Source organism: Pelophylax lessonae (assembly GCF_965119305.1).
Source record: "Pelophylax lessonae genome assembly, chromosome: 1".
Lineage (NCBI taxonomy): Eukaryota > Metazoa > Chordata > Amphibia > Anura > Ranidae > Pelophylax > Pelophylax lessonae.
The window spans coordinates 273623632-273651163 of NC_138768.1; the positions used below are offsets into that span (position 1 = coordinate 273623632).

At 42.5% G+C, this 27532-nt stretch overlaps 2 protein-coding genes across 3 annotated transcripts in view; one reads left to right on the forward strand and one right to left on the reverse strand.

Annotated features, from left to right (window-relative positions):
* Nucleotides 1-27532, forward strand: part of RSPH14 (radial spoke head 14 homolog) — a 315190-nt gene that overhangs the window by 41147 nt on the left and 246511 nt on the right. The gene's annotated exons all lie outside the window — the stretch shown is intronic.
* The window catches only part of GNAZ (G protein subunit alpha z), a 195459-nt gene continuing 169949 nt past the window's right edge, over nucleotides 2023-27532 (reverse strand). The window contains exon 3 of the mRNA XM_082243655.1: nucleotides 2023-3036. Coding sequence (XP_082099781.1) covers nucleotides 2692-3036 — 345 coding nt within the window. The 3' untranslated portion in view covers nucleotides 2023-2691. The remainder of the gene's footprint in view (nucleotides 3037-27532) is intronic.

A 27532-nucleotide genomic window follows, 5' to 3' on the forward strand; every position in this document is an offset into this window, starting at 1 on the left:
TTCTGCTTTAAGTTTGTTAGGGGAAGCAGTAATCAGAACTGGCTTTTATAAATTGTCTTGTTGGTTGTTCCCATTGGGAGCAGCTGAACCAGGATCGGCTGAATATAAATCTCATGTCTACCTTAACCATATTTCCCAACTGTCCCTGATTTCAAGGTACTCTCCCTCATTTGGAACAAAGTCCTTCTGTCTCTCTTTTCTCCTCATTTTTCCCTCATTTTGGTCTGATCTGTATAGCTGCATATAAAATGCACTTTTTAGCTTTCAAAAGTGCTAAACTTTTCATCCAATTTCTAAATGGCTGCATTTGTAAATTCCAAAAGCCAGTATAAAAGAATAGCAGTGGTAAAAAAGCCATTTTGAGTTTAACTAGTCTTTTTTTTTTTTTGTGTAAAATTCTCCTTTAAGGTGCCATGGCAGGGGGTGTGTCCTATGCCTACATAGTTTTGCTAATAGGTGTCCCTCATTCCCATCTCAAAAAAGTTGTGAGGTATGCCTTAACAGCCAATATTGACACTCAGGAGCTCATCAGGTTCAAGGTCAGATCAATCAAGATCTGTCAAAGTGCACTAGTTTGTATATATACTCTACATACTGTACATGAACTCTATTAGTAGCTCATTTATATACAGTGGTTTGTATATTCGAATTAATGGCTGTAATGGATGGGCAATTCATTGCATTCATGATGAAGACATAAATTATGCAATTCATATTATTTAGCCAACACATTGCATTTTACAAGAGTAAGGCAAACACAGATTAAAGTCCCCTGTGCTGAACTGTGTTGTATTTAATCTCCTCACTTCTCTTTTTGTGATGTTATAGACCTATCATAGGCCATTCATTTCAAAGCACCTGACATGAGGGAAACAAGCAACAGATATTCTTAAAGTATAGAGAGAAAGATGGCTATTGCATTTTATAATGGTATGTGAATGATACAGATTTTGTAAAGTCCTACAGAAGATTGGTTTCCTAAAGAGGATTTCCAGTTTAATACTTACCCAGGACTCCTCCATACAGTAAGGGCTTATTAACATCAGCAGTGTGCACTACCACGTGGCCGTTGGTGTGATGTGAAGGAAGCGTTGTTAGAATTTGAGTAGATTAGGTTGCAAAATACTGAGCAAAGTACTGTATGAAGTACTGTTTTTTTTTTTTTTTAACACACAACTCCCCTGCAGCATGGTGGTGTGAACTGCCATGATAGAGAACAAGGCTTTTTGCCTTGACTATGTGTTGGGGCTGCACTGGGCAAAGGTGCCAATGCATTTGGTGTGAAGAGGCCCTAAAACTCAGAGGTATCACCACCTCCCATTGACCCCATGCACTGGGATGCTATTGTGTACAGCAGCTGTCAGACTAAAAACCATTCCTTCAAAGTCAAACAGCCACTTCATGGTATGAATATGCCACAGTAGTAGATGGACACTAGAATTACAGCTTTTGCTCCCATTAAAACACAGTAGGATGATTTCCAGGCAAAGCAGAAATCCCCTTAAGGCCCCTTTCACACTTGTGCAACTTGTCCTGCGATTTGGGACTGCAAAGTCGCATGGAAAGTCATACTCCATGATTTTCAATGAGTACTGCTCATATTTGTACGACTTCAAAGTAATCCCTGCACTAATTTGTAATGATTTTAATGCGTTTTGAGGTCCATAGACAGGCATTGCTTCAAGTCCAGTCAAAAGCGTGGCAAATAAATTGCGGTAAAATTGCACGACTTTTCGGGCCCACAAGTGTGAAAAGGGCCTAAGGCTCCATGCACACTGGCTTAAAAATTGCTGCTTCTAGAGAAGATTTGTTTTGCCCGTAAAAGCACCTCAATGTTATCCTCTGTATCCATGCACATTTGGACGATTAGATGCATATTTTGAGCTCAGCGTTTTGAGACAAGAAAAAAAACCCTTCTTGCTTGTGTTTCTGATTGGAGCTTTCTGGCAAAAAAAGGCTAAACTCTCCTAAATTATGTACAAAAACACTCTATATCAGTTTTTTTAGGACCAGTGTGCCTTAAACTTGGGTCTTTTTAGGAATTTGAGAACTGTGATTGTCACCTTGGTTTGAACTGAGTTCCCTGCACTCAAATAAGCATAGCTTGTATTGCAGCTGTACATTGCAAGTATACAACATTCAAATTTCCGTGAACTGTCGTACCCTGTATAGGTTTGGCATATATACGAGGTGCCAGACATAGCTGGAATAATACAAAACTGTGGTTTTTTTTTTTTCTTTGTTCGGTGCTGGCATTAAAGCATCCTTTCTGACAGTGACGGCTCCTTACCTGACACAACTTAAATCCCCTCTGGGCAGTCAGAACATCTCCAGAAGACCCAGAGATCTTCAAAATATTTCCACATCAGACATCAGTCAAGCACAAGTTACATCCACGCACACGCACACCACACATACTGAATACAGGGAGCAAAGAACGTGGGCCCTATTCTTGGTCCGATACAAGATTATCAGACATGTTATCGGCATTGAAGAAACCCAGCCATAATCTCCTTCCACTGTCAGAATGAAGAGTTTGTGTGGGTGAGGGGTTCACTGTGGACTTGTCAGTGCAGTATGTGGGGAACCTCTGTGTATAACCTCACCCTTTGTGTTTACTTTTTCCCCTTGGCATGTGCTCTCGTGTTTGAGGACATGCCCTGTTTGCTGTGCTGGCTCCAGGAGAATTGCTTAGCACAGGCCAATGTATTTAAGATTGTTCTGGATAATAACATCTGTCACTGCGTCAAAAACAAACTGAATGTTGCTGGTGTCCGTAGCGCAGGTGAAGTGTGAATAAATCTCCTTGGTCTCCTTGTTGCGATTCAAGTCCTCAAACTGGCGCTGAATGTAGACTGCTGCTTCCTCATACGTATTCTGTCCCTTATAATCAGGAAAGCAGACGGTGAGAGGGATGCGTCGGATCTTCTCAGCTAGCAGGTCCTTTTTGTTGAGGAACAGGATAAGAGAAGTGTTTATGAACCAATTGTTGTTGCAGATAGAGTCGAACAGACGAAGACTTTCCGCCATACGGCTCTAAATATAAAAGAAAAATAAGCTTTAGGATGATGGACAGCACACAAAACTAGAACAGGGTTTTCAAACAACATTATATGATACTGATTTTTAATCGTAAAATTTGTATATAATGGGTTATATAGGCATAACACAAAAAGTTTCCTCAGAAAATTAGAAAGACCCTGTCACTAAGCCAATTAAATCACTTGCATACTGTCAAGGAAAATGTTTATTGCTTACGTTTCCAGTGGGCAGTAAATGAAATATTCTCTCTTTAAAAAGCTACAAGCTCCATTGGTATATGGTACTTCCAGGTATGTCAGATGCATAGCTGTGCTATGCTCTGTGGTTTTTCCTGCTGGCTGCAATATCACACCAGGTATCTGACATAACCAGAAGAAGTCGATAACATCAGTGCCTTATTTAGTAGGCCAGCATATACAGGCTAAATTAATTTGCATGTTTGCTTATTGCTAGCACTGTGTGGCCTTTTTCTAGTATTGTATACAGTAGGAAAAAGTTAAAAACTCTGACAGATATTTTTTGGTCATATATGTCCTGTTGAGGAGTTTTCCCTTCATTTCCTTTCCTGGAGACACAACAGGAAGTTAAAAAAACAATCTTTCCAAAGTAAGGGGAAATACCCTCATATATAGTTGTCACTAGAACAGTTGTTCACATTCGAAGACATACCATCACTTCTTGTTTTGGTGATATATCTAACATATTGAATTTATTTTTATTTTGTGAAAAATGTCACCAGGACAAAAAGAGTGATGGATTTACCCAGGGGGACCTAGACAACAATAAAAACATTACCAAGGGTCTAAGGCTGCCGATGGATGGGTTATTTATTTTTATTTTTTTGGATCAGCCAGTGGAATTCCCATATCCACACATGCGAAGTGAACAGAGGAGCAATCCTCCCCATTGTGCCATTGTATCCTGACAGTTAGGGCTTCTCCTCTGTCAGCATACACTGATCAGCACGGCAGCTGCTGATCGAATGAAAAATTTCAAGCATTCCCATTTGACAGAAGACGATCATTCGATGAACTTTTGTTGAGCTGGAATAGCCATAGATGGATCGAAATTTGGGCGTTCTCTGCTGAACTGACCAAATTTTGATCCATCTCTGGCCAGTTTTAACCCTCACCACTAAATCCATATCAAAATAGGTTTTGCCTATACAAACACTTTAAACTGTTCAGCTAAATCATTATTTTTATATCTATTGGGTATAATATATAGAGTTTCACACATAAATCGCTGCTCACTGACCATTTAATGTCTATATAGACACCTTGGTACAGACTGCAGCCATCAAATAGACCAGTGATGGCGAATCTTGGCACCCCAGATGTTTTGGAACTACATTTCCCATGATGCTCATGCACTCTGAGGTGTGGTTGAGCATCATGGGAAATGTAGTTCTAAAACATTTGGGGTGCCAAGGTTCGCCATCACTGAAATAGACCATCATAAAGATATACACTGGCATTAATTATACAGTATAAGGATTACACATTCCCCTCTGTACTTTGTGACTACAAATAGTATGTTTCTTTATTGTTCATTGAGACATACAGAAATTCATAAACAGTGGGTAATCTGGAGTCGCCTTATAATCTGCAGTTCCTTTTGAGTGAAACTGTTCTGATCATATCCATGCTAAGAAAGTCCACTTCCTCTGGAATTTCAACCTTTTTCATATTTTTGTTTAGCATGGTTCTTCCTTCTCGTACAGTCTCTCAATCCTAATAGCCCTCTCTTTTTGAGTTTTAGGGAGCCTGAAAGAAAGGCAAGGCACCAGGCTACTCTTCTGACCAAGAAGTCCCATGCACTAAACAATGATACTTTGCCCCCCATGCTAGCAGCACTCCCCTAGTGGATATATTCTCTTGCCTGCCCCTTGTGTCTTGTTCTGCAGAACAGATGTTTTAGGACAGTGGTTCTTAACCTTGTTGGAGGTACTGAACCCCACCAGTTTCATATGCGCTTTCACCGAACCCTTCTTTATTGGAAAAATAAAATATGATTTTTTCAAATTCAAAACATAGGTATATATTATTTTAGGTATATATTTATACATAGGTCCACAAAATGAACAAAACCATAAAGAACAAAGAACAAAACCATTAAAACTTGATTTTCACTTAAAAACATAATAATGAATATTTACTGCAAATTAGTGTGACTTCTGCTGTTGTCTTTCAGAGACCAGTTCAGAAATGCGTGGCTTTATCTTGGCAAGTGCCACTCTCATGTCATTGTCATGTCTCATGTCACCTCACCCTGGCCTGCTGTAAGGGGGGATCTATATGGGGGACGGGACCTCACCTCACCCTGTCCTGCTGTAAGGGGGGAGATCTATATGGGGGACCTGGTCCCCCATATAGATCCCCCCCTTACAGCAGGCCAGGGTGAGGTCCCCCATATAGATCCCAGGTCCCCCATATAGATCCCCCCTTACAGCAGGCCAGGGTGAGGTGAGGTCCCGTCCCCCATTTAGATCTCCCCCCTTACAGCAGGCCAGGTTCCCCATAAAATAGATCCCCTTTACATAGTCTTCTCAGTGTTCTCACACAGTCAGTCAGTCAGTCAGACAGTCACTAGACTAGTACAGCCAGTACTACTCCAGTCCTACCTTTTTTTTCACCTGTGTCCCGACTCCCGATCACAGGCTAGGTTTTCCTCCTGCAGGCTGCAGCACCACTGTCACCACTGGCTCTCTGGCCTCTCACCTGCTGGCTTCTTCTGCGGCTGCCTGGCCTGGTGGTTCTCTCCCGCGCTGCGCTAGGCGGCCGCTGCACGGGTTAGTCCCTCCCCTGACAGTCCCTCCCCCCACCACTCCACAGTAGGCGACGCCGGCTCCGGCTGGATCGGATTCGGCCGGGAGCCGAGCTGCACAGCCAGCAGCGAGAGTGAGCCAGGGGCAGAGAGAGCTGCGAGTGCGAGCGGAGCGGGAGCGGAAGGACATGCCCGAAACTGGAGAAATAGTCCCTGACAGCGAAATGGTACTAGCGGAGGGTGTGCCGAACCCTCAAGACTGACCCACCGAACCCCTGGGGTTCGATCGAACCCAGGTTAAGGACCACTGTTTTAGGAGTCGTCAAATGATCCTTCTGACCTCACCTCTGCTGGACATCATCTGGAAGCTACAGGACCTTCCCCACTAAAAAAAGTTTTGAAATTATCCATGCCACAGATGGCGTAACCTACTCTCTACACTGGATGGTGTTCAGTATGTCATTGATGACCACACTGTCTTTTTTAGAGTCAAGTTAATGCCTTCCAGTTTCTTTCAATTGATGATCCCCACATTAAAGAGTGGAAGTTTAGCATGTGAATCCCCCTCCTTTCCTCCTTAGCATAAAGTATCCATCACTGGAAAGTCCTCTACTTCCCTTGGCAGTCATCAGGCAGGATGTCTAAGGGGGATAGTGTGATTTGGAAGGCCTTTGAGGGACACGATCACCAGGAGGTAGATCCTCTTTTTGTGGCCAAGCGGAGGTCTTCTGAGGAAATTTCTTTAGATTCTTTTTTCTTTCTTATTTTGTAACAGGTGCATATTTCTAGTACTAGGATTTCTACCCCTAGATATATATATTTGATAAGTGGTTAGACAGGATTGCAGTGTGACTATCACACCCCAAAACACCTTTAGGTAAGCATTCAGTGATTGGGTGAGGTGGAGAGCATTACGCTACTGCCCTACCTCTCCACTTTAACTATATCAAAGGTATGGTATATATATAATTACATTCCTCCAATCCTGGACCAATGTAACTATGTAAAAAAAATTCACACTATTGCTGTTGATTGCTAGTTGCTTTCTCTGAACATTCTTTGCCTGCCCAAACTTCAGTTCCCAAAGTCAAGGCTACTCTTCAAGGAGAAGTACAGCCAAAGCTCATTTGACTGTACTTCTCCTGTTGATCACAGGAGTGCAGTTTGTTCTGCACTCCTGTGGTCTGTTCTCAGCAGACTGCGGGCTCAAGCAGTCGTCACAGAGCCGGTCCAGGCTCAGGCAAGACCGCTACCATATGGTTGAGATCTGCCCATATGCCTGGACCCGCACCCGGCTCAGCCTCTCATTGAACCGCTGAGAGCCTGAGCTAGCTACTCCCGCCCCTTCACAGCCAAGCGCTCCAGTTAACGAGGAGGGTACAGAGCAGAGAGCCGGTGACTGTTAGTCACCAGCTCTTTGCTCACGGAGCAGTGAGAACCAAGCAATCGGCGGTGTTTAATCGCTCGGTTCTCAGTGTTAGAGCTGACAGGGGACAGATGCAGCATTGGATCGATGCTGCATCCAACTAGGTAAAGGTAAAAATAAAACCCATACTTCTCTTTTAAGCTTTCCCTGCAGTTAACTGAACTGGTTTTGCATAATAACTATGGTATGTCTACTCAAGAATCCCCTTGGGAATCTATTTTTTTCTCTTGGACTTGGCCCAGTAAACATTTATTGTTGATCATTTTATTTGTGGGTCTAGTTTTCTCCTATTTAGGTAGTTTGTTCTACCTGTTTTTTGGATTTGTTTCGTCCTCCACTTTACTGATTGAGACCGATTTGGTATAATCTCCACACCTGTTGGATCTCTTATTTGGGTTTCCTTTTGAATTCCTGGAAATTTCTGGATCCCTAAATTCCTGTGTTTCTATGCCCATAGGATTACCTTGATTTTGGGCTGTCTATGCAGTTGGGAGTGCAGTTCAAAATGCATCCAACTGTAGCCAACTGCATCCAACTGCGTTCGGTGTGAAAGGGCCCTTACTCATTATTGTCAATGTTAAGGCGTATCCTAGGCATGCGCACTGTCAATATACATTGCATGTATAAATAAATGCACTACAACATAGAGTAAATAAAGGTCGACCATAAAGATTTTTCATTGGTTAGATTTTTCCTGACAACTGACTAGCTTTGAAAGCATATGTCCAGCTTTGTATGACAGATCATGACGACTATTGGTTTATAAACAGAAGCTGCCTTCTAAATCCACACAAAACCTTCACTTAATTTTGTGGCATAAGTAAAATTTGGCAAAACAATGACCGCTACACTCTGAACCTGGCAAAAGATAATGCCATTTAATTTTAAAAGCAAAATACTAGTAATTACGTCTGAATTTAAATACATTCATCCCTTTGCTCCTGGAATATTTCTGTAGATGTTTGTTAATGGTATTAAGTAATTCTTTTATAAAAAGCTGCCTTATACAGTTCCTGGCCCTTTAAATGAATTCCACATAGAAACATGTAACTCCTTATTGGGCCAGACTGTCTAGAAAACATCAGCAGCGAAATGCAGCCATCGCTGTGGTTGCCATGGGGATAGGAACGAGACCTCATGAGAGGAACGTGTGTCATGGACGTTCCCAGCTGAATACCCCACATGGACAGCAATGTAAAAATTTTAATTAGCCTATATACCAAAATTAATTAATAGGAGGCAAGTGATCTGTGAGGCCTGGGAAAAAGAAATAGCGAGAGCAGAGGGAGGGAGAATCAGCAGCACTATGTAACATGGGGATAAGTGGCGTTCTTCTAGTTGTTCTTCCAGTGCTGTGCTTTTGGCAGGAGTTCAGACGGAGTAATTGGATTTACTGTGGACATGCTCTCTAGATTGCTTGGTGTGGGTGCTGCCACAGCTTTCTTCAGATATAGTCATGTATCCACAAGGCAATTAACACACAAACCAAAAAAATTCCAGTAAGTGCAATCTTTTGGTGGACTTGTTAGTTGCTTCTTGTTTCATTTTTTTTTTTTAACAGAATAAACACAAAAAGATGAATACCTAAATAAAAACTGAATTTGGATTGTGTGGGTTGCAGTCCTAATATCTACTGAAGATAAATCTCTGCCAGCAGGATGGTCTAAGGTTAAATTAAAGCGGAGTTCGAGCCTCAAAAACCACTTTGGGCCATCCGCTTGCTGACAATCACCTGAAAAAGAAATGGATAGTCCCAATTTTTTTTTGTTTACTTACCTTGTTATTGAAGAAAATATACTTACCTTTCTTCCACTTCCTCCCTCTGTGGCCGCGGCCCCCGCCGTCACTTCCTGCTTGCGATGACTCCTAGGAGCTGAACGTCATCGCTCCCAGGAATCAATGCGCCTGCATCGGCCCCGCTCGTCAGTTCCGGTGCAGGCGCGTCATTCCCTGCTAAACAGCTTCTGGGCATGAAACTTCCTGAAGACGCACATACGATATTGGGAAATGCATTGTGGTCTAAGCCTGAACTATTGACCCTCATACGTCATATCCTGGCGGTGGAATGCACGCCATCACCGCTACACACTCCTGCAAAGCCCTGAAGTTTACCTGCCGGATGACAGGACCAGCGGCGTTTCAGACTATACTAAGAACCTTCTTATCGGTGCTAGGAAAGCACCTTATAATGTAAGTAATGTATTGTTATTTGCACATATTTCACAATTGCACATACATTAGTGTATTTGTTCATCTTATGTATATATGCAGCACGTTTCAGCACATGCACTTTAGCACTATATCACCTTTATATTAATTTGTATTTTGTGTGATCGACTATAAGTGTATTTTAGTATTTCATCTACTAGCCATTTTTATAATATTTATCAGCGCCCCTACACCTGTCGCTTATACACTATTTTATTTGTTTTATACTTTTAAAACTCTGGGGCAGCAGATATAATATTTTCCAGCCTTTTTTACCTCACCTAGGACTGAGCGCCTTCACACACTTTTCAATTTCACTGATGAGGCTGCATTGATGGACACTGATGAGGCTGCACTGATGGGCTGCTATGATGGGCTCTGATGGGTCAGCACTGATAAGCTGCACTGATGGGCACTGATAGGCTGCATTAATGGGCACTGATAGGCTGCATTAATGGGCACTGATAAAGTTGTTGTTTATATTTATTTTTTTAACTTAATTCTGCATAAAACATTTAACAGTGTATTTTAATGAGATAATTTACGAGGGCATGTTTAGGGGCGGGGAGGGGCAGGGTAGGCGTTGGGTGGGGCAACTGGTGGTGAGTAACTCTTAAGGCCTGGCTAGTAGCTCAGGACTTGAAATTTTGAGCCCTGCCCTAACACTAAGTTAAAGATATCATGGTGGTAAATACGATAATATTAACAATAAGCGATGAATCTTCACATTGCATTTTTACCATGAAGAGCTCCAGCAGTAAAGTAGTTATTAATTCAATCGCCAACTGGATGATAGCAATAAATATCTAAATGGTGATTCTAGCATAGGAAGGAAACTATTCAGTCTCTGGTCGCTCAAGAGGACACGTACTCACTCAATTAAGTTGAATGACATTATTAATGAGTTATTTAATTTAGGGTCATCACAGTGGACAAGGAGGTACTCTTTATGTCTAGAGGAAAAGAGATTTTCATCTCCAAATGCAGAAAGGCTTCTTCACAGTAACAGCTGTGAAAATCTGGAATAGACTACCTCTAAGAGCTGGTTCTGTCCAGAGCAGTAGATTGTTTTAGGAAAGGCCTGGATTCTTTCCTATATGTACATAATATAACTGGATCCCGGTACTAACATTTGTAGGTAAAGTTGATCCAGGGAACATCTGATTGCCTCTTGGAGAATCAGGAAGGAATTTTTTACCCCGCTGGAGAAAATTGGATCATGCTTTATTGGGTTTTTTTTTGGTCTTCTTCTGGATCAACTGTGGGTATAAGATTGTATATGCAGGATTGTATTTTTTTTCTCTTCTATGGCCCCTTTCAACACGATCGGACCGATCAGATCTGCCTGTCCGTTTTTCAGGCAGACCTGATCAGGCTACCCATTCTCCTCTATGGAGAGGCAGATGTCAGCGAAGATGTGTCCGCTGACACCCTTCTGTCATTCGATCGGACAAGATCTGCTTAAAACAGACAGATAGCGATCTGTTTCATATCATATCCCCATAGAAGAGAGAGCGGGACTCTGACAGAACCTGTCTCTGCATGGTGATCAGAGACGGACCTGTCATCCGCCTGCTCAGTGGGGATAAACTGAGCGTTCCCCGCTCAGCTAGCGGAGTCCGCTGAACAGATCTGCCCCGTGTGAAAGGGGCCTATTGGTTGAACTGGATGGACTTGTGTCTTTTTTTAACCTGACTAACTATGTAACTCTCACAGTAATAAATAGTATTACTGTGATGTAAGTGGTGATAATTCTAATAAGAGACAAAAGCCTGAGCCTTGTACACACTACCATGTTTTTAGCTTAACCCAGCATTAGTACAATGATCTCTACACTGAGCTATTGGGTTCTGATAGGTGGACAGCCCCCCACCAGAACAAAGTGGTCGGTGCTCACAGCAATTGGCTGAGAGCGCTGATTGGATGCTGATCAGCAGACCTTTTTCAGTCATGCCTCTTCAACAAGAGCCGGACATTTGGCCACTTCTGTTTGAACTGGTTGCCGTAAACATGGGCCAAATGTCAGTCGGTTTCTATTGAACCTACTTTTCTATTTGGCCTGTGTTTACGGGGCTTTAGGCTCCCTGGAAATTTTCAACCATTGCTCTTGAGCAGGTTAAATATAAATGATCAATTCCATAGCTAATGATGAACTGAGCCTCTTGATGGTAAGTGGTCCCAAAGGATCACATACAAATCAAGACTGGAGCTGAACCAGTGAGTGTCATGTCTTGGAAGGGTGGCCATGGGTACCCCTTTCCCTAACCTCAAAATACCTAATTTTCCATCTTCCTTCTTAATTCCCTTCCTTCTCTCTGTTTGTTCTCCTGAGGCTACATTCACATGGCCATAAAAAAAAGTTTACAAGTGTTTTTTTATTGAACACAGCTGCATTGTTTTTAATGGAGACATCCACATAGGCGCATAAACATCCACAGAATGACAGTGTCTATAGCATAGGTTCTCAACCTGTGGCCCTCCAGCTGTTGTAGAAGTCTGCCTTTGGGAATCATGCTGTAACTGTCCGCCTTGCAATGCCTCATGGGACTTGTAGTCCTGCAACAGCTGGAGGGCCATGGGTTGAGCACCCATGTTCTATAGAAACCCATTTTCCTTCTCTACCTGGGCAGGAACTGCTGTAATCTACATGTCGATGGGCTAGACTTTGCATGAGGCAGCAGATTACTGCCTTTCCACAAAGTAGAGTGTAAACAACAGATTTTCCTCCCTGGAACATAGAAGATAAAGGTTGTGTCCTGGTGGAGACGGATAAATACAAGCACTGAGTGGGGGCACACAAGGGAGTCTGTACGCACATCACAGAGCACAAGTTAATGTTATAGCATAGTTAATAAAAGGCGGTGCATCGAAAGATTTTTTTTTTGTAACTGAAGTTAATGTCTCAATCTGAAACTAGTACAGGGCATACTATCCAGTTGATACATACTATCCAGTTGATACATACTATCCAGTTTTCAGTAGACAAAAATGACCACTTTAGTGTCTGTAAAATTTGAGCTAAATGTGTCCATATAAAATAAATAAAGAAACCATTCTGGAGATTGGCCCAAATTGCCTCTGCAATGTTACATGCATCAAAGAATATTGTGAATGAAACATTCTGAATAGAGCATACAAAAGACATGATTTCCATCCATATCACTGTAATCCAACTGCAGCCCCTCCACACACACAAACACAAACACGCACTTCAACAGCTTATGTTTAGAAAGCTATAACTCAAGAAGTGCTGTAACTAATCATCAGATGTACCTGGTTGTACATCATTAGCTAGATGTCTCTATCCAGTGGTTACCAGTCAGCTAGGTGTGTCTGTCTACTGATCATATAATTAGGTTTTTACATCTCATGGTCATCAGTTAAACAGTAAAACTGGCCATAGATGGTTAAATCTCGGCCGGTGCAGCAGGGACCAGCCGAGAATCGAATCATGTACGGGAAGGCTGAAAGTACCCAAGTTGATAAGCTCTGGGGTACAACCAGCCTGTTGGATTTTAAATGAGATCATTGCTAGCGACTAAGATAGCCACTAGAAATAATCACTGTATGGGGGGGGGGGAGCTGTCCCTGCTGGGAATACACAATGACTCCGTGGCTTACAGTGTTGATGGTGGAATTGAGCGATTTTGCAGGAAAGAAAAATGCTTCATCTAAGGCCAGCTTAAGGTAGAACTATAGGCAAAACTTTTTTTTTCTTCTTGGATAGAGCAAGGGAGGGTGATAAACCCCCGTCTAATTTTTTATTTTTTTGCCTTCTGTGCCCCATTGGTGAGATTTACCTTCGCTTTCTGTTCCATAGCCAAACAGGAAGTGAGAGGAAATCCTTGCAAATTAGGCAATTCCTTGGGGACCTCTAGCTCACCAGAACTAATGTCCCTGTTGAAAGATTTGCCCTCTATTTCTTTTCTGGGGACAACCCAAAATTTGGGTTTTACTTTTATAGATAATAGAAAACAGGCCAAATAGAGAGGGTTAAGCTCCATACCAGGGGCACAGACAGAAATACAAAAATGTTCAAATCCCTCTCCACTCTATCCAAAACGAAAAAAAAAAGTTTTGGCTTTAGTTATACTTTATGGACTTCACAATTTTTATGATTTTTTATCATTTAAATTAGGATGTCCTTATTTATTTGTCTATTCACTATTGTTTATTCACTATTCACTATGGAGATATGTATGTTATGATGTAAGAGAGCGGTTTCTTTGTTTCTTTTTAAACTTTAAATTGCATCTATCCAGTGAAAACATAAGCAAGGTGCCTTTCTCTAGTTTTGTCTATCCAGTGAAACTCTCAGCTAAGTGATGTTTTTGAGTGGTCATCTGTTAGACTGGGTTCACACATATGCGAATTAAATACTGGTTTTCCCGCATCCAGTTCGCATGACAGGAGAGTGTGACTGGCTCTCAATGGAGCCGGTTCCCACAGCTGCGGGGTGGCCGCGATCTGCATTGAAGAAGGGTTCTGTGCATCTTCAAGTCCGAATCAGGTCCGAATTCAGGCAAAAATTCGGACCTGATTTGCAACTGAATTGGTGAACAGGGACACATGGGACCCCATGCTGTGACAGCCGCAGCATATGTGAACGGAGCACAATTCTGGTCATACATTGAGCAAATGTTGTCTAGTTCCTGATGAACCAGCTAAAAATTTGAGCTACAGGTGGCCCTGTTGGTACCACTCCGCCTGATGTCCTTCGGTCTAAAAATGTAAGTTGCCAGGCGAAACATTTTTGCTGAACAATACCTGTATCTAATTAGATGCAGGTATGATATTTAATAGTTAGCATAGTTGTGTCTATTTAGTGGAACCATCAGCAAAGTGTTTTTCTTCAGTGTAATCAGCTTGGTATATCAGTCAGGTGCAAGCATCCATTCTCTGACAGCTAGGAAAGAATATCCTGTATTTATGGTGATTATCCATCAGTCATCACATAGATACAAAGGTGAGACTATCCAGTGGCCATCAGTCATCCACCAAGGAATGGCTATCCAGTGGTCATCTATTACATAAAAAAACTGCGCTTTGATAGGCAGGAGGCATTTCTCTGTCAGCACTGTCTGTGTTGATAGGGGAATCCTGTATATTTCTTTCCTGCAACTCGTGGATGCAGGAAAGAAATTCAAACCGTCTATGGTCTGCCTAAAGCCTGGTACACACCGAGGGTTGAACGAAAAAAAATTGTCAGCTCGTGTCGGAGCCGCTGTACTAACCAATGCGACATTCGTTCAAAGATCTCCCCCACTGAGCTGTTGTGTTCTGCCATTGGCTAAGTGCCCTGATGGGGAGTAGGGCAGATGCTGGTTTTCCAAAACGGAAGGCGAATGTCGGATGTTTTTCTTTTTAACCGGCCGTTGTCTCCTGACATTCAGCCAATGAGTACCCGGCTTTAGTATCTCTGTGAGATTTCTCTTTTATCTAGGTCATGGTATAGCTAGTAGTACAACATAGATAATGGCATTCAACTGGACCTGTCTGTAACGTTGAAGACCTTTCATAGCTTATCTAAGCCACTTTTTCAGTTCAAATGAATGTTAGCAATATACTGCAGTATTTATATACACACAGGTAGCACAGTCCTGCACTCATTAAAACTGAAGAAGTGACTTGGATGAGCTACAATATCTTCAACATTATAGAAAAAGTCCAGTTGAATGTGGTTAACTACTACTAGCTAGCCGTTTAAGGTCCAGCTGTGTAATGGTCATTGGAAATAAATGACCAGAGGCATACAGAGGCATCCCATAAAATTAGAATATCATCAAAAAGTTAATTTATTTCAGTAATTCAATTTGAAAAGTGAAACTCGTATATTTTATATAGATGCGGTACGCACGGAGTTCTTTTAATTGTGATGATTATGGCTTACAGCTAGTGAAAACCCAAAAATTTAATATTACATAAGACCAATAAAAAAAGGATTTTTAATGCAGAAATGTTGGCTTACTGAGAAGTATGTATACATAGTACAGTATAGTATGCACTCAATACTTGGTCGGGGGTTCCTTTAGCATAAATTACTGCATCAATGCGGCTTGGCATGGAGACGATCAGCTTGTGACACTGCTGAGGTGTTATGGAAGCCCAGGTTTCTTTATTAGTGTCTTTCAGCTCATCTGCATTGTTGGGTCTGATGTCTCTCATCTTCCTCTTGACAATACCCCACAGATTCTTTATAGGGTTTAGGTCAGGCGAGTTTGCCGGCCAATCAAGCACAGTGATACCATGATCTTCAAACCAGGTATTGGTATTTTGGCAGTGTGGACAGGCGCCAAGTCCTTCTGGAAAATGAAATCAGCATCTCCATAAAGTTGATCAGCAGAGGAAAGCATGAAGTGCTCTAGAATTTCCTTGTAGAGGGCTGCACTGACTTTGGACTTGATAAAATACAGTGGACCAACACCAGCAGATGACATGGTTCCCCAAATCATCACGAACTGTGGGAAATTTTGCATTTATTTAGAAATCAAAGTCCCAGAGTCTGGAGGAAGAGTGGATAGGCACAGAATTCAAATTGCATGAGGTCCAGTGTGAAGTTTCCACATTCTGTAATGATTTGAGGAGCCATGTCATCTGCTGGTGTTGATCCACTGTGTTTTATCAAGTCTAAAGTCAAAGTCCAAAGAATTAAATTACTGAAAAAAATTAACATTTTGATGATATTCGAATTTTATGAGATGCAAATATATATATTGCTTTTGTTTGTTCTTTACGTGCAGGACACAATAATTATTGGAGTGCTATTTGGCCCATGAATGTTTCATCAAAATGAGTCCTTCATCATGGGCTGGGTAGCTTTGAGATTAGTCCAGACTTCCAATACATATAATTATTGAGAACTCCCTAAAGTGGGGTACACACTAGTAGAAAATCTGCCGAAAATTCCCGCCCGAGGTAAAATCGTACGATTTTCGCCTAGTGTGCACACAACTTTCAGCAGCCGATGCCGACATTTTCAATGAAAAAAAACGGAGGGATAAACACCAAAATTTTTATAGTCCGTCCCCAGACGACCAATTTTCGTTTAATGTGTATGCAGTACGTCCGCGAAAAATCGGATACGAAAGACCGCGCATGATCTGAAGTTGCTGACGACCCGGAAGTCTAGGAACAAATGTTCCCAAAAAAAAAAAAAATCGGACGAGAAATTTCGTGAACATTATGCATTGTCAACTAAAAACGGTTATGACTGCTGAGCATGAGAGAGAAAAATCGGAGGATATTTCGTCCTATTTTCGTCAAGTGTGTACGAGCCTTTAGCCTCAGCTGATTGGGCTGGCCAGTTATAAATTAGCATTTTCTGTCTAGTCTGCATAAGCTTTTACCATGCTGAAGAATCTGTTGGCACAGTATAAGTTGATAATGATCACAGCCTTGCTGGCTGTCAGTGACCAACTAACCCTACTTTGGCTGATAGTATGTTCAGTGAAAAGCTGCCATATGGTCAATGAGATGATCAAAATCCATTTCACTCACAGGATTCAGTCTAACTAGTAATCACAGCTTTTTATGCCTTAGATGGAACTAGCAAACCAAAGCCAATTCCTGAAAAATAACCAACTAAAATGCAAACAATTATTTTTCTACACATTCTCACTGTGTAATATAGCCTTGATCCACAAAGCATTTGGGAAATACATTACTTGAGTCTATGGTGACTGTACAGTACATTTTTATGTATGTTTGTGCAGTAGCAAAGACCTACAGTACAGAAGCTACAATATAACTTATCCTCTGTTTACACAGGATCGCTGATAACCTTCTGTCTTCAACAGATAGGGTTCAGATATGCCTACCTCTGTTAGCCCTGACCCTCGTGTTTTTGAGCACATACTGTACTGTATTCATTGATGGTAAATCAGAAGACACTCCCCATTTCCAATCCAAAGGTGGTCTAGATTTAATGGTCATGGAAATACTTTGTGTATTGAAGGGCTGTAAATGCCTTACAACTATTGATTTATATCCCAGATTATAACAAGTAGTTCCATATATTATATGTTCGAACTTTTTATGAGTTTGCATGTAGATTGTTTTAGTGGACTTTAAACATGACTCATTCTACGTATATGGCACAACATGTTCTACTTCGGAGCATATGTTAGATCTTGGCGGTGGAAACAATGTAGGGCAAAGCGACAGGATTAATTGAAAGTGTTACTAAACCTACAACAGTAAAATCAGTCTGTATATGCAGTAAAGCATGCTTGTTATAATCACTATGGAACCTAAGGGGTTAATCCTGCACATTGTGTAAAAAGGCTGTTTGATCCTGTCTTCTATGATCCTCCCCTTCTTCCACAGTCTCCAATCCATCTGCTGATAGAACAGAGCCTTGGAGGCACTCTGCACATGCTCAGTTTCTTGCATATTGCTAAAGAGTTTTTTTTTGTTTGTGGGATAGTGCATGTGATCAGCACAGGGCCAATCAGCACTGTCCAGACAGAGGGTAAGGGGCCATGCAGCCTCATAGGACAGTAAGAGGAGAATGCAAACTCCTCCTACAAGCTTTAACCAGACACTGATAGAAGTCACAAGACTGCTATGTAGTGCTGATCAGAAAAGGTATTTAGCAGTTAAATATTTACTAAGATAATTGCATTTCCATGTTCTGTGTACTGTGGGAGAGCAGCTATAGTGAATGCAGGGTCCTGGGTTTAGTAACACTTTAATAATCTCCTCCAATATATACCTATCTCCCCTTTTTTTCAAGTTACTTGAGTTGACTGTCTGTATGTAACATTGGATACCTGAGTGGCCAATTAACAGGCACAGTGTGTCCTGGGTGGATTCACACTGTGCTGCCTTGACCACTTTGGTAAGAAAAAAAAAAAATCTCAATAAGTATATATTAATTGGTTTGTACAAAAAGTAATAGCATCTACAAACTATGGTATATATACTAGAATTTATTCAGTTATGACACTATACAAGTATTGGCCGTGATCAGTGACTTAGGCTCCATGTACACGGGACGTTGTTAAAAGTCCCTTTGAATGCTGGAATTTTTAGGACGTTTGAAACGTCCGTTCAGTCGCGTTTGTACCCGCGTTTAGCGGGCGTTTAGCAGCGTTTGCGGGCGTTTGCGTTTAGAAGCGTTCCTAGAGGTCAAAAAAATTATTCCCCTTTAAAATGGAAAAACGCGAACGCTAAACGCGGGTCATCGCGTTCAGACGCGTTCGGACGCGTTTAGACGCGTTCGGACGCGTTTGTGCGTTTGAAACGCCGGGAAACACACGTTCGAACGCAAATAATTGCGTTCTAAAAACAGTCCCTGAACGCAACTGCCTGCAAATGACTGTAAACGACCTGGTGTACATGGACAGATAAGATAAAATGTAGATGGGTTCAGGGGCTTCTGAAAAAAACGCCCAACTGCTCCTAAACGGCCATTTCCAGCGTCCCGTGTACATGGAGCCTTATAGTGGGACTGTGATAGAGTGGCAGGCAATCTGGCACTAGCTGACGCTGGCTGGGAAGTACACTTAATGACTAACACTGACATCAATATAGATACTAATACAGTTATAAGTGATAATACTGTACACTGTCACTGTACTAAGGACACTGGTTGGGAAGGGGTTAACATCTAGGCAATCAAAGTGTTAACTGTGTGCTTGTTTTACTTACCTATCTGGCTGTTTTTCCGTAAGAGCCAGATCGCTGTTCACAGTACACAGAGTTCTGTGTTTTTGTAAATGTGTGTGATTGGCCACAGCCGATGAAAGTGAACAGAGCATTGAGAGAGTTAGGAGAATGGGAGGTAGGAGAGGTGTGCAGATGTGGCATTAAGGTTTAATTAAACCCTGTGTCTGTGTGTTAGGGAGGAAAAAGAAGAGCTGGGAGCTGGCTGCAAAAGAGGCTTGTGTATGACAACCGCTGGGATTATGAAGGACCGTCGTTCAGTAGAGCACCGTGCACCCAAAGGAGGCAAGTTGGCTTGCCATAGTTATGACACATTTTGGGGGCGTGGCCTGGCCTCCTTTTTCAAGCATCTTTTCCTTCCAAACACACAGACATTGGGAGAGGAGCCTTTAGCCTTGATGGTATTGCGTGAGCATTTTAGCTTTTCTTAATAAAGAAGTTTATGGCACTGGGGAATTTGCTTCTTTGGTCTCACATGATCACCGGGCCTTAGGTACCAGAATCCACAATCCCTTGTGTCCGGTGGACACAGCGTTCCCAGGAGAGGCGCACTGCTTGCGCCTTACACAGAACATGCTGGATCACGTACATGTACATGATCCAGCCTGCCTGTATTGGCCCCCTGCAGTGGGTGTTCGGCAAGTGGTTAAAGCTTCATTCAAATATATATTTCGAAGCAAATGTTTATTTTTTTTTTTTTTTTTTGCAATAACATGATGTAAGTGGAGTTTAGGTTTACTGGCAGTAGCTGTCACTTTGTTTACACTGTAAAGAGATCTCAAAGGAGGTGTCTATGGTGTGTACGTGCTGGGACTAACAGGGGGGTGAAGCCACCATCAATCACTATCTTTAATACCGCCCCCATAGTGAGGACATGGAAGAGGGGAGTGTCATTAACCACTGTGTAACGCCCACATGTGTGACTCAAATGGGCTGAACAGAAAAGAAAAAAGGGGCAAATGAATAGCTTAGAAGGGAACTGAAACTGAAGCATGCTCAGTAGAGATCAACAGCTGGTCTACAGAATCTTAGGTTGCAGCAGGGTTACAGACAAGGAGAGAGGAAATGTGAACAGCAGGATCAGCCAGGAGTTTTGCAGTCTACAGAAAAAAAAATTCTCTAGTGGATGTGTGAATATGAACACAATGTAATATAGCATGTACTGACAGTTTTTGATGATTTGGGTTTAACACTTTTATCTATCTAAAAAAATAAATAAACCTAATTTGACGTCTGATGTAAAAAAAACAAAACAAACCAAAAAGAGCAAACAATATGAAACTTTCCTGGGGAGTAGGAGATATTATCATGCCTGATGAATAACTATGGGACTCTCTCAGTAGCCTGATATTAGACATTTTATTTTCGCATGGAAGCGTTTTTTTACGAGCTCCACTTTAATAACGTCCAGCTGCTACCACCCCTGTTCATCTAGCACTGATCTCTTGAAGCTCAAAGCTTCTTGTACACTGGGTTCTTGCACAGTGTACAAGAAAAAGAGAAGGGGCCCTTTCCGTCTGCCCTCTTCATTCTCTTGGAATCCTTCTGACTGAACTTTTCTGGTTTCCATGGAAATAGCAGTATTCTCAGTGTTAAAATATTCAGAGTGAGAGCAAGAGCTCTGAAGATCACACGGCAGATGCTGCATTGCTGAGGCAGACAGAGCTCTGTACGCAAGCACTGCTCCTACGCACAACATAATCAGACTGGAAGTGCGCCCCGTACACGCACACCCACCCACCCACCCACATGCACACAAATGTCGCCTACTTGTACTTCCTGCATGCGTATGTGCATGATGACCGTATGTATACATGCACCCTGGAATTTAATATGAACTTTCAGTTATTACGTATAAACACTGACAACCAATGTCCAATGTGATTTGCCCTGCTTGAAGATAACAAATACATACACACAAAAGGTAAGGCTATGAAGTAGATATGCATACATACAGATAGATACCGACAGACATTTTACATTGATTATAAAGTCATTTTTAGTATCTATTATGTTTTGTAGAATGTATATTCTTTCTTTCTACAAATACTCTCGACAGTGCTCAAAATGAAATTTTTCAGCTGTTTTTTATTAAAAAAGGAACTTCAGTCCACCTCCTTAACCGGTTGCCGACCGCCGCACGACTATATACTGTGGCGGTCAGCCCCGGCCAGGCAGAGTGACGTATGGATACGTCACTCGCCTGTCACTGACTTGCGAGCCAATTGCGGGCGGGCGCGCGCCCGCCGCGGCTCGTTCACAGACAAGTCAGTGCGTGTGACCGGCGGACTCGATGTCCGCCGGTCACACTACGATCGCTCCTGTGAAGGGAGAAAGGCGGAGCGGCTTATGTAAACAAGCCGCCCGTCATTCTCCCTGGTGTAAAAATGAAGATCAGACGGTTCTACTATGTAGGACCGTTGATCTTTGTTTTTACACCAATAGCAATGTCCCTGCACAGTTAGAAGCACGCCCCTAGGACACACTTAACCCCTCCCTGTCCAATAAAGTTAACCCCTTCCCTGCCAGTGTCATTTTTGCAGTAACAGTGCATATGTATAGCACTGATTACTGCAGTAATGTCACTGGTACCCCCAAAAATGTCAGTCAAGGGTCCGATCTGTCCGCCGCAATATCGCAGTACCGAAAAAAAATCGCAGATCGCCGCCATTACGCGTTAAAAAAAAACCCACCAAAAATGACAAAAATCTTTCCCTTTGTTAGTAAACGCGATACCTTTTGCGCAAAGCAATCAAAATACGCTTTTTGCGATTTTTTTTTACCAAACATATGTAGCATAAAACAAATTGGCCGAAAATGTTAAAAAATTTTGATTTTTACATTTTTTTTTTTGGGGAATTTCATATAAAAAAATGTGAAAAATATTGTTATTTTTGCAAAATTGACGCTCTTTTTTTGTTTATAGCGCATGAGCAAAAAATCGCACAGGTGATCAAATACCACCAAAAGAAAGCTCTGTTTGTGGGGAAAAAAAGGACGTCAAATTAGTTTAGGTACAGCGTCGCACGACCGCGCAATTGTCCGTTAAAGTCACGCAGTAAAAAAATCGCAAAAAAACCCCTGGTCTTTTAGCAGCCAAATCCTCCGGGGCTTAAGTGGTTAACCACTTTTCCACCGGAGGATTTTGCTGTCTTACGTCCAGGCCACTTTTTGCGATTTGGCACTGTGCGACTTTAACTGACAATTGCGCGGTCGTGCGACGCCGTACCCAAACGAAATTTACGTCCTTTTTTTCACACAAACAGAGCTTTCTTTTGGTGGTATTTGATCACCTGTGCGATTTTTACTTTTTGCGCTATAAACAAAAAAAGAGCGTAAATTTTGAAAAAATAACAATATTTTTCACATTTTTTTATATGAAATTCCCCCCCAAAAAATGTAAAAATCAAATTTTTTTAAAATTTTTGGCCAATTTGTTTTATGCTACCTATGTTTGGTAAAAAAAATCACAATAAGCATATTTTGATTGGTTTGCGCAAAAGTTATTGCGTTTACTAACAAAGGGAAAGATTTCTGTCATTTTTGGTGTTTTTTTTTTAACGCGTAATGGCGGCGATCTGTGATTTTTTTTGCGGGACTGCGACATTGCGGCGGACAGATAGGACCCTTGACTGACATTTTTGACACTTTTGGGGGTACCAGTGACATTACTGCAGTAATCAGTGCTATACATATGCACTGTTACTGTAAAAATGACACTGGCAGTGAAGGAGTTAACTGTATTGGAGAGGGAGGGGTTAATGTATGCCTGGTGCTTACTGACGTGTGTGGGGGGAGGTGACTGAGTGACACAGGGACAGATCGCAGGTTCAGCTATGCTGAACCCTGCAATCTGACCCTTCCTGTCACTTAGGAGATCCGCCCGCTTTGTTTACACAAGCGGGCGGATCTCCAGACTCGATTCCCCGATGATCGGGGAAGAGCGGTGGTGATCACCGCCGCTCCTCCCCTGGCCCGACTCCCGCTGTGACTGAAAATAGCGGGAGCGAACCTCCGGCGGCGCGCGCGTGCTGCCCACAAGGGGAGGAGTCACTTTGCCGCGGTACAGTCAACGTGACTGGTCGGCAAGTGGTTAAATGGCTCTAGTGCATGTGTGGATGGGCCCACAGGCTATGCTAGGGCTCCAGCTTCGTTACTAACAGTCTTCGCGCATGCACAGCAAAACCTGTGCATGCACAAATACTGGGTATTCCAGTGCATTTACAGATGAGCAGCAGGGCTCTTTCGGCATCTGAGCGCTATGGCACATCCGTGCACATGCCAGGGGCCGTGGCAATATTTTACCTAGGTGAGAAGAGTGAAAGTGCTGCCTTGCAGGACAAATAAAGTCATTAAAAAAAATAATTAAAAAGGTGTCCATTAGCAAGGGGGGGAGGAGGCAAGGAAGGAAAACTTCACAGTTGGGGGAAGATCTGCTTCAACAAAGATAGCCCTGCATATATATACACACACAGTATCTCACAAAAGTGAGTACACCCCTCACATTTTTGTAAATATTTTAATATATCTTTTCATGTGACAACACTGAAGAAATGGCACTTTCCTACAATGTAAATTAGTGAGTGTACAGCTTGCATAACTGTGTAAATTTGCTCTCCCCTCAAAATATCTCAACACACAGCCATTAATGATGCTGTAATATACCACTCGCGCCACTTGGATTTATCCTTTTGCTAAACCTGAGGAGTAAGCAGCTTGTTTCAAAATGCCCCTAAGGGTAAGTATGAAGACTAGAAATTGTATAAACAGCGCTAGATCCTCTCACTAAATTTCACTGTACACAAGTATTGTCTGTGTGAATCATCCAATATATATCTGTGCAAAAATAGCTTTAAATCAACAACAATTCAGATAAGTAAATGATAATAAAGTGCTTCTAATGTGTTAACAACCAATATTAAGTAGTGCATTAATATGTGCAATGTAACATGTGTAAAAATTCCAATATATAACAACAAATGTCACCAATAAAGTGCTCGAGTCCAAACCATATGAATTAAAATACAGTCCGTGACAGTGGGGACATATTATAGTGCAAAAAAAGTGAGTCCTTAGTGTAATGATGCTGGATCAGCCGGTGTTCCGTGAGAATAACCTACCCCGTGAGAAATGCCTACCCTCGTCACTTCCTGTGAGGAACAGCTGAGCATCGTAGCAGTGCGCATGCTCACAGCCCCGGATACCTAATGGAACAGCTGAGGAGCTGACTAGTGCGCATGCACGGAGGGTATGAAATGATCACAGCAGTGTGTGTAACGCGGCAGTTACATTAAAACAGCTGTGCTGCAATATGAGTCATCTCCGCTCCTGTCCCTGTCACTTCCTTGATCTTGGCTAGTAAATATAAAAGCGTCTCTCGGCTCTGTGATTTATATTTTCATACACCCGCCGCCACTTTTATATTTACTAGCCCAGATCAGGGAAGTGACAGGGATAGGAGTGGAGATGACTCATATTTCAGGCGAGCTGTTTTAATGTAACCGCCGCGTTTCACACACTGCCGTGCACCGGAAGTGACGAGGGTAGGCATTTCTCATGGGTAGGTTTTTTTCACGGAACACCGGATCAAGTGACTGTGCATACACGTAGACAATGATGGTGGCACCCTCCACTTTACCGCCAAAGTGTGGTAAGATAGCGCACTTACCAGATGATGTTGATCCAAGCTGGCATACGCCAATTAAGCTTAGGGGTCTCCTCTCACTGGCAGACCGAAGTTCCAAGGGATGGGTGCCCACAGCTCAGAAAGCTGCCTGAAAGACCTTACACTAAAAGCTAGGATCAGATGAGGCCTGGCGATACACCAAAAACTTGTGAATATCTGAAGAAAATACTAGGTGGGGTCCTTGCATATCTGGGAAACAGTTGCTGATGTTAAGCCCAAGAAGCACAGATCTGGTAGAGCGTTCTTTTACAGGAAAGGGCGGAACCTGATCCTTAATACCGTAGGATTAGCTAGTGACCTGTCTGACCCACCAAGAAACAGTGGAGCCAAAAACTGCGAGATGGACACATACCGCACAAACTACATCTAGACAGTAAAAGTAAATCTGATCCCCCCCCCGAGCCAGCAGAGCTTCTATAGCTTCCGTAAGAGGAACTCTGCACTTTGAGACAAATCTGAGTCCCCCACTTGTGCACCAGTCCTGGAACACCTTCATGCTGCAGGTTTTTGGGATGTAAAGGGCCAGGCTTTATGTTTGAATTGGGCTGCTAGCTTATTGGCTGCATGCGCTGATCGAATGAAAATTTTCCAACATTACTGTTCGAGGGAAGCTAAATGTTAGGTTGACCTCTCTAGCTGGAATGACTATCAATAGATCAAAATTCCCTGCAGGCTCTGCTGAACTGGCTGAATTTTGATTTATCCATGGCAAGCTTAAGGGTTCCTAGACAGGTAAAAGCACTAGAAGGGGCTACTCCCTGTATTGTCCCCTCACCTCCCTAAATACTTACTGATCTCGATCCAGCGCCGTGCCTATTTGCATTGGCCCTCTCCTCTCACATTAAGAAAAAAAACCTTCTGACTTTACAACTCCTTTAAGCTTTGACAATAAAACCTGGAAGCTGATTGGTTTCTATGCAGAGCTGCACCAGATTTTGCACTCTCCAGTTTTAGTAAATCCTCCCAACTGTGTCTAACTAACACAGTTTACAAACGTCTAGAAAGCTCCACAATGCGGAATCCAGTGCCCGAAGGTCACATTCCAGGCAGACTTCATAATCATCCAAAGTATGGCCTCCAATGCTACTGCTGAGGATATGAAGTCATGATTGAGGAAAAAATAACCTTGAAAACAAAGGAACAAATGTGTAGTAAAAACATTTCACCCTCCTAGAACAAAAAACAAAGGCATGCTGGGAGTAGGAGGAGTATACCAGGCTGGTCAAGGTATCTGCTTTCTGCAGCGTTCAAATCCCCCTGTAGGTAGCAGTATCACCCAGTTGTCTCTGAATCCTGTGTTCCTCAATGAATCAAAAATAGATATTTATAGTTAATCAGTTTACATTTAAACTAGAATGGTGGCCCCAACGTTATTCTCCTAAATCTGGTCTCTATAGTATGGCAGAAGGTACGTCCGTGTGTATGTATATGTATGTACCTATGTACAGTATATGTGTGAGGAGTAGTTAATCCCTTTCTGTCATGGAAGCCAGCCCTTTAAGTGGGGTATGACACCGGAGGCTAGTAGGAGGGGCTCCAATTGATATATTCAATGTGATTGACTGCACAGGGATGGCATAATTGACAGTTCCTTTCTACCTGATTGTTGGTAGTTCAAGGTGAACTGTCGGTGAGAAAGCAGTCATAGCTCTGGGGGTAGGCGGTGGAGCACAGCCCACAACAACCCAGCAATGCAAATATACAGCAGTTGGGCATTAGACCCACCCCCTGTGCTGCCATATACTGTATATGCATTATGCTGCTGCAAATGAATTAAACAATTTTTATTGGATGGATTATTTATTTGTAAATTAACGTGATTGCAAATGTTATTTTTAATTAGAATAATAAACCTGTTATACTTAAAGAGGAGTTCCGGCCTATTTTGCAACTTTAGTGATTCCTGGAGTGCTCGCTATGCTGATCAACAATTGGGCATTTTCAATTTTTTTCAGGGGTCCCTTACATTATTTTCAGGGCATTTTTGATTGTACTTCCTCCTTCTCCCCCCTCTGTGGCCACGGCCACCGACATCACATCCGCCTTTGCATTGCATCCTGGGAGCTGTTTCTCATCACTCCCAGGAGGCTGGAATCAGGAAGAACTCCCAGAACACTCCCTGGAATCAGGAAGAAGGACACAGCAGATTACACTGTGGCTTCAGATGCCCACGTCTAAGATGGCCGCACCCAAACAGCGTTTTTAAAAGTAAGATTTTGACTAAAATCCAATACAGTACACCTTGTAAGTATGAGAATAGCGGTTCTGTAAAGGGCGATGGATTAGTATTATAGGGGTATTTTTAGTTAAAAAAGGTATTTGAGGCCGGAACTCAGCTTTAACTGCTCTGTGCAATGATTTTGCACAGAGCGATCCCTTTCCTCCTCTTCAGGGGTCCCCCCCCAGTGCTCTCAGCTCCTTCTCCTCCTCACAGGATTTGATTGACAGCAGCAGGAGCTGATGGTTCCTGCTGCTGCCTCTCTGTCCTGGGAAGGTAAAAAGAGAGAAAGAGCAGTGCTGCTGCTGTAGGGCACAGCATTGGATTGAGATAGGACTCAGTTGTGTATTGAGGGGGGCTGGGGGGAGGGGGGGGTAAGCAGATCATGGAAAGTTTACCTTTTTCAAGTCAATACCAGCCACTATCACCCCCTCCCTGCCCAGGCCAAAGTTTGAACGACAACTGCGCGGTCATGCCACTCTGTACCCAAATTACCTTTTTTCCATTTTTTGTTTTTTAT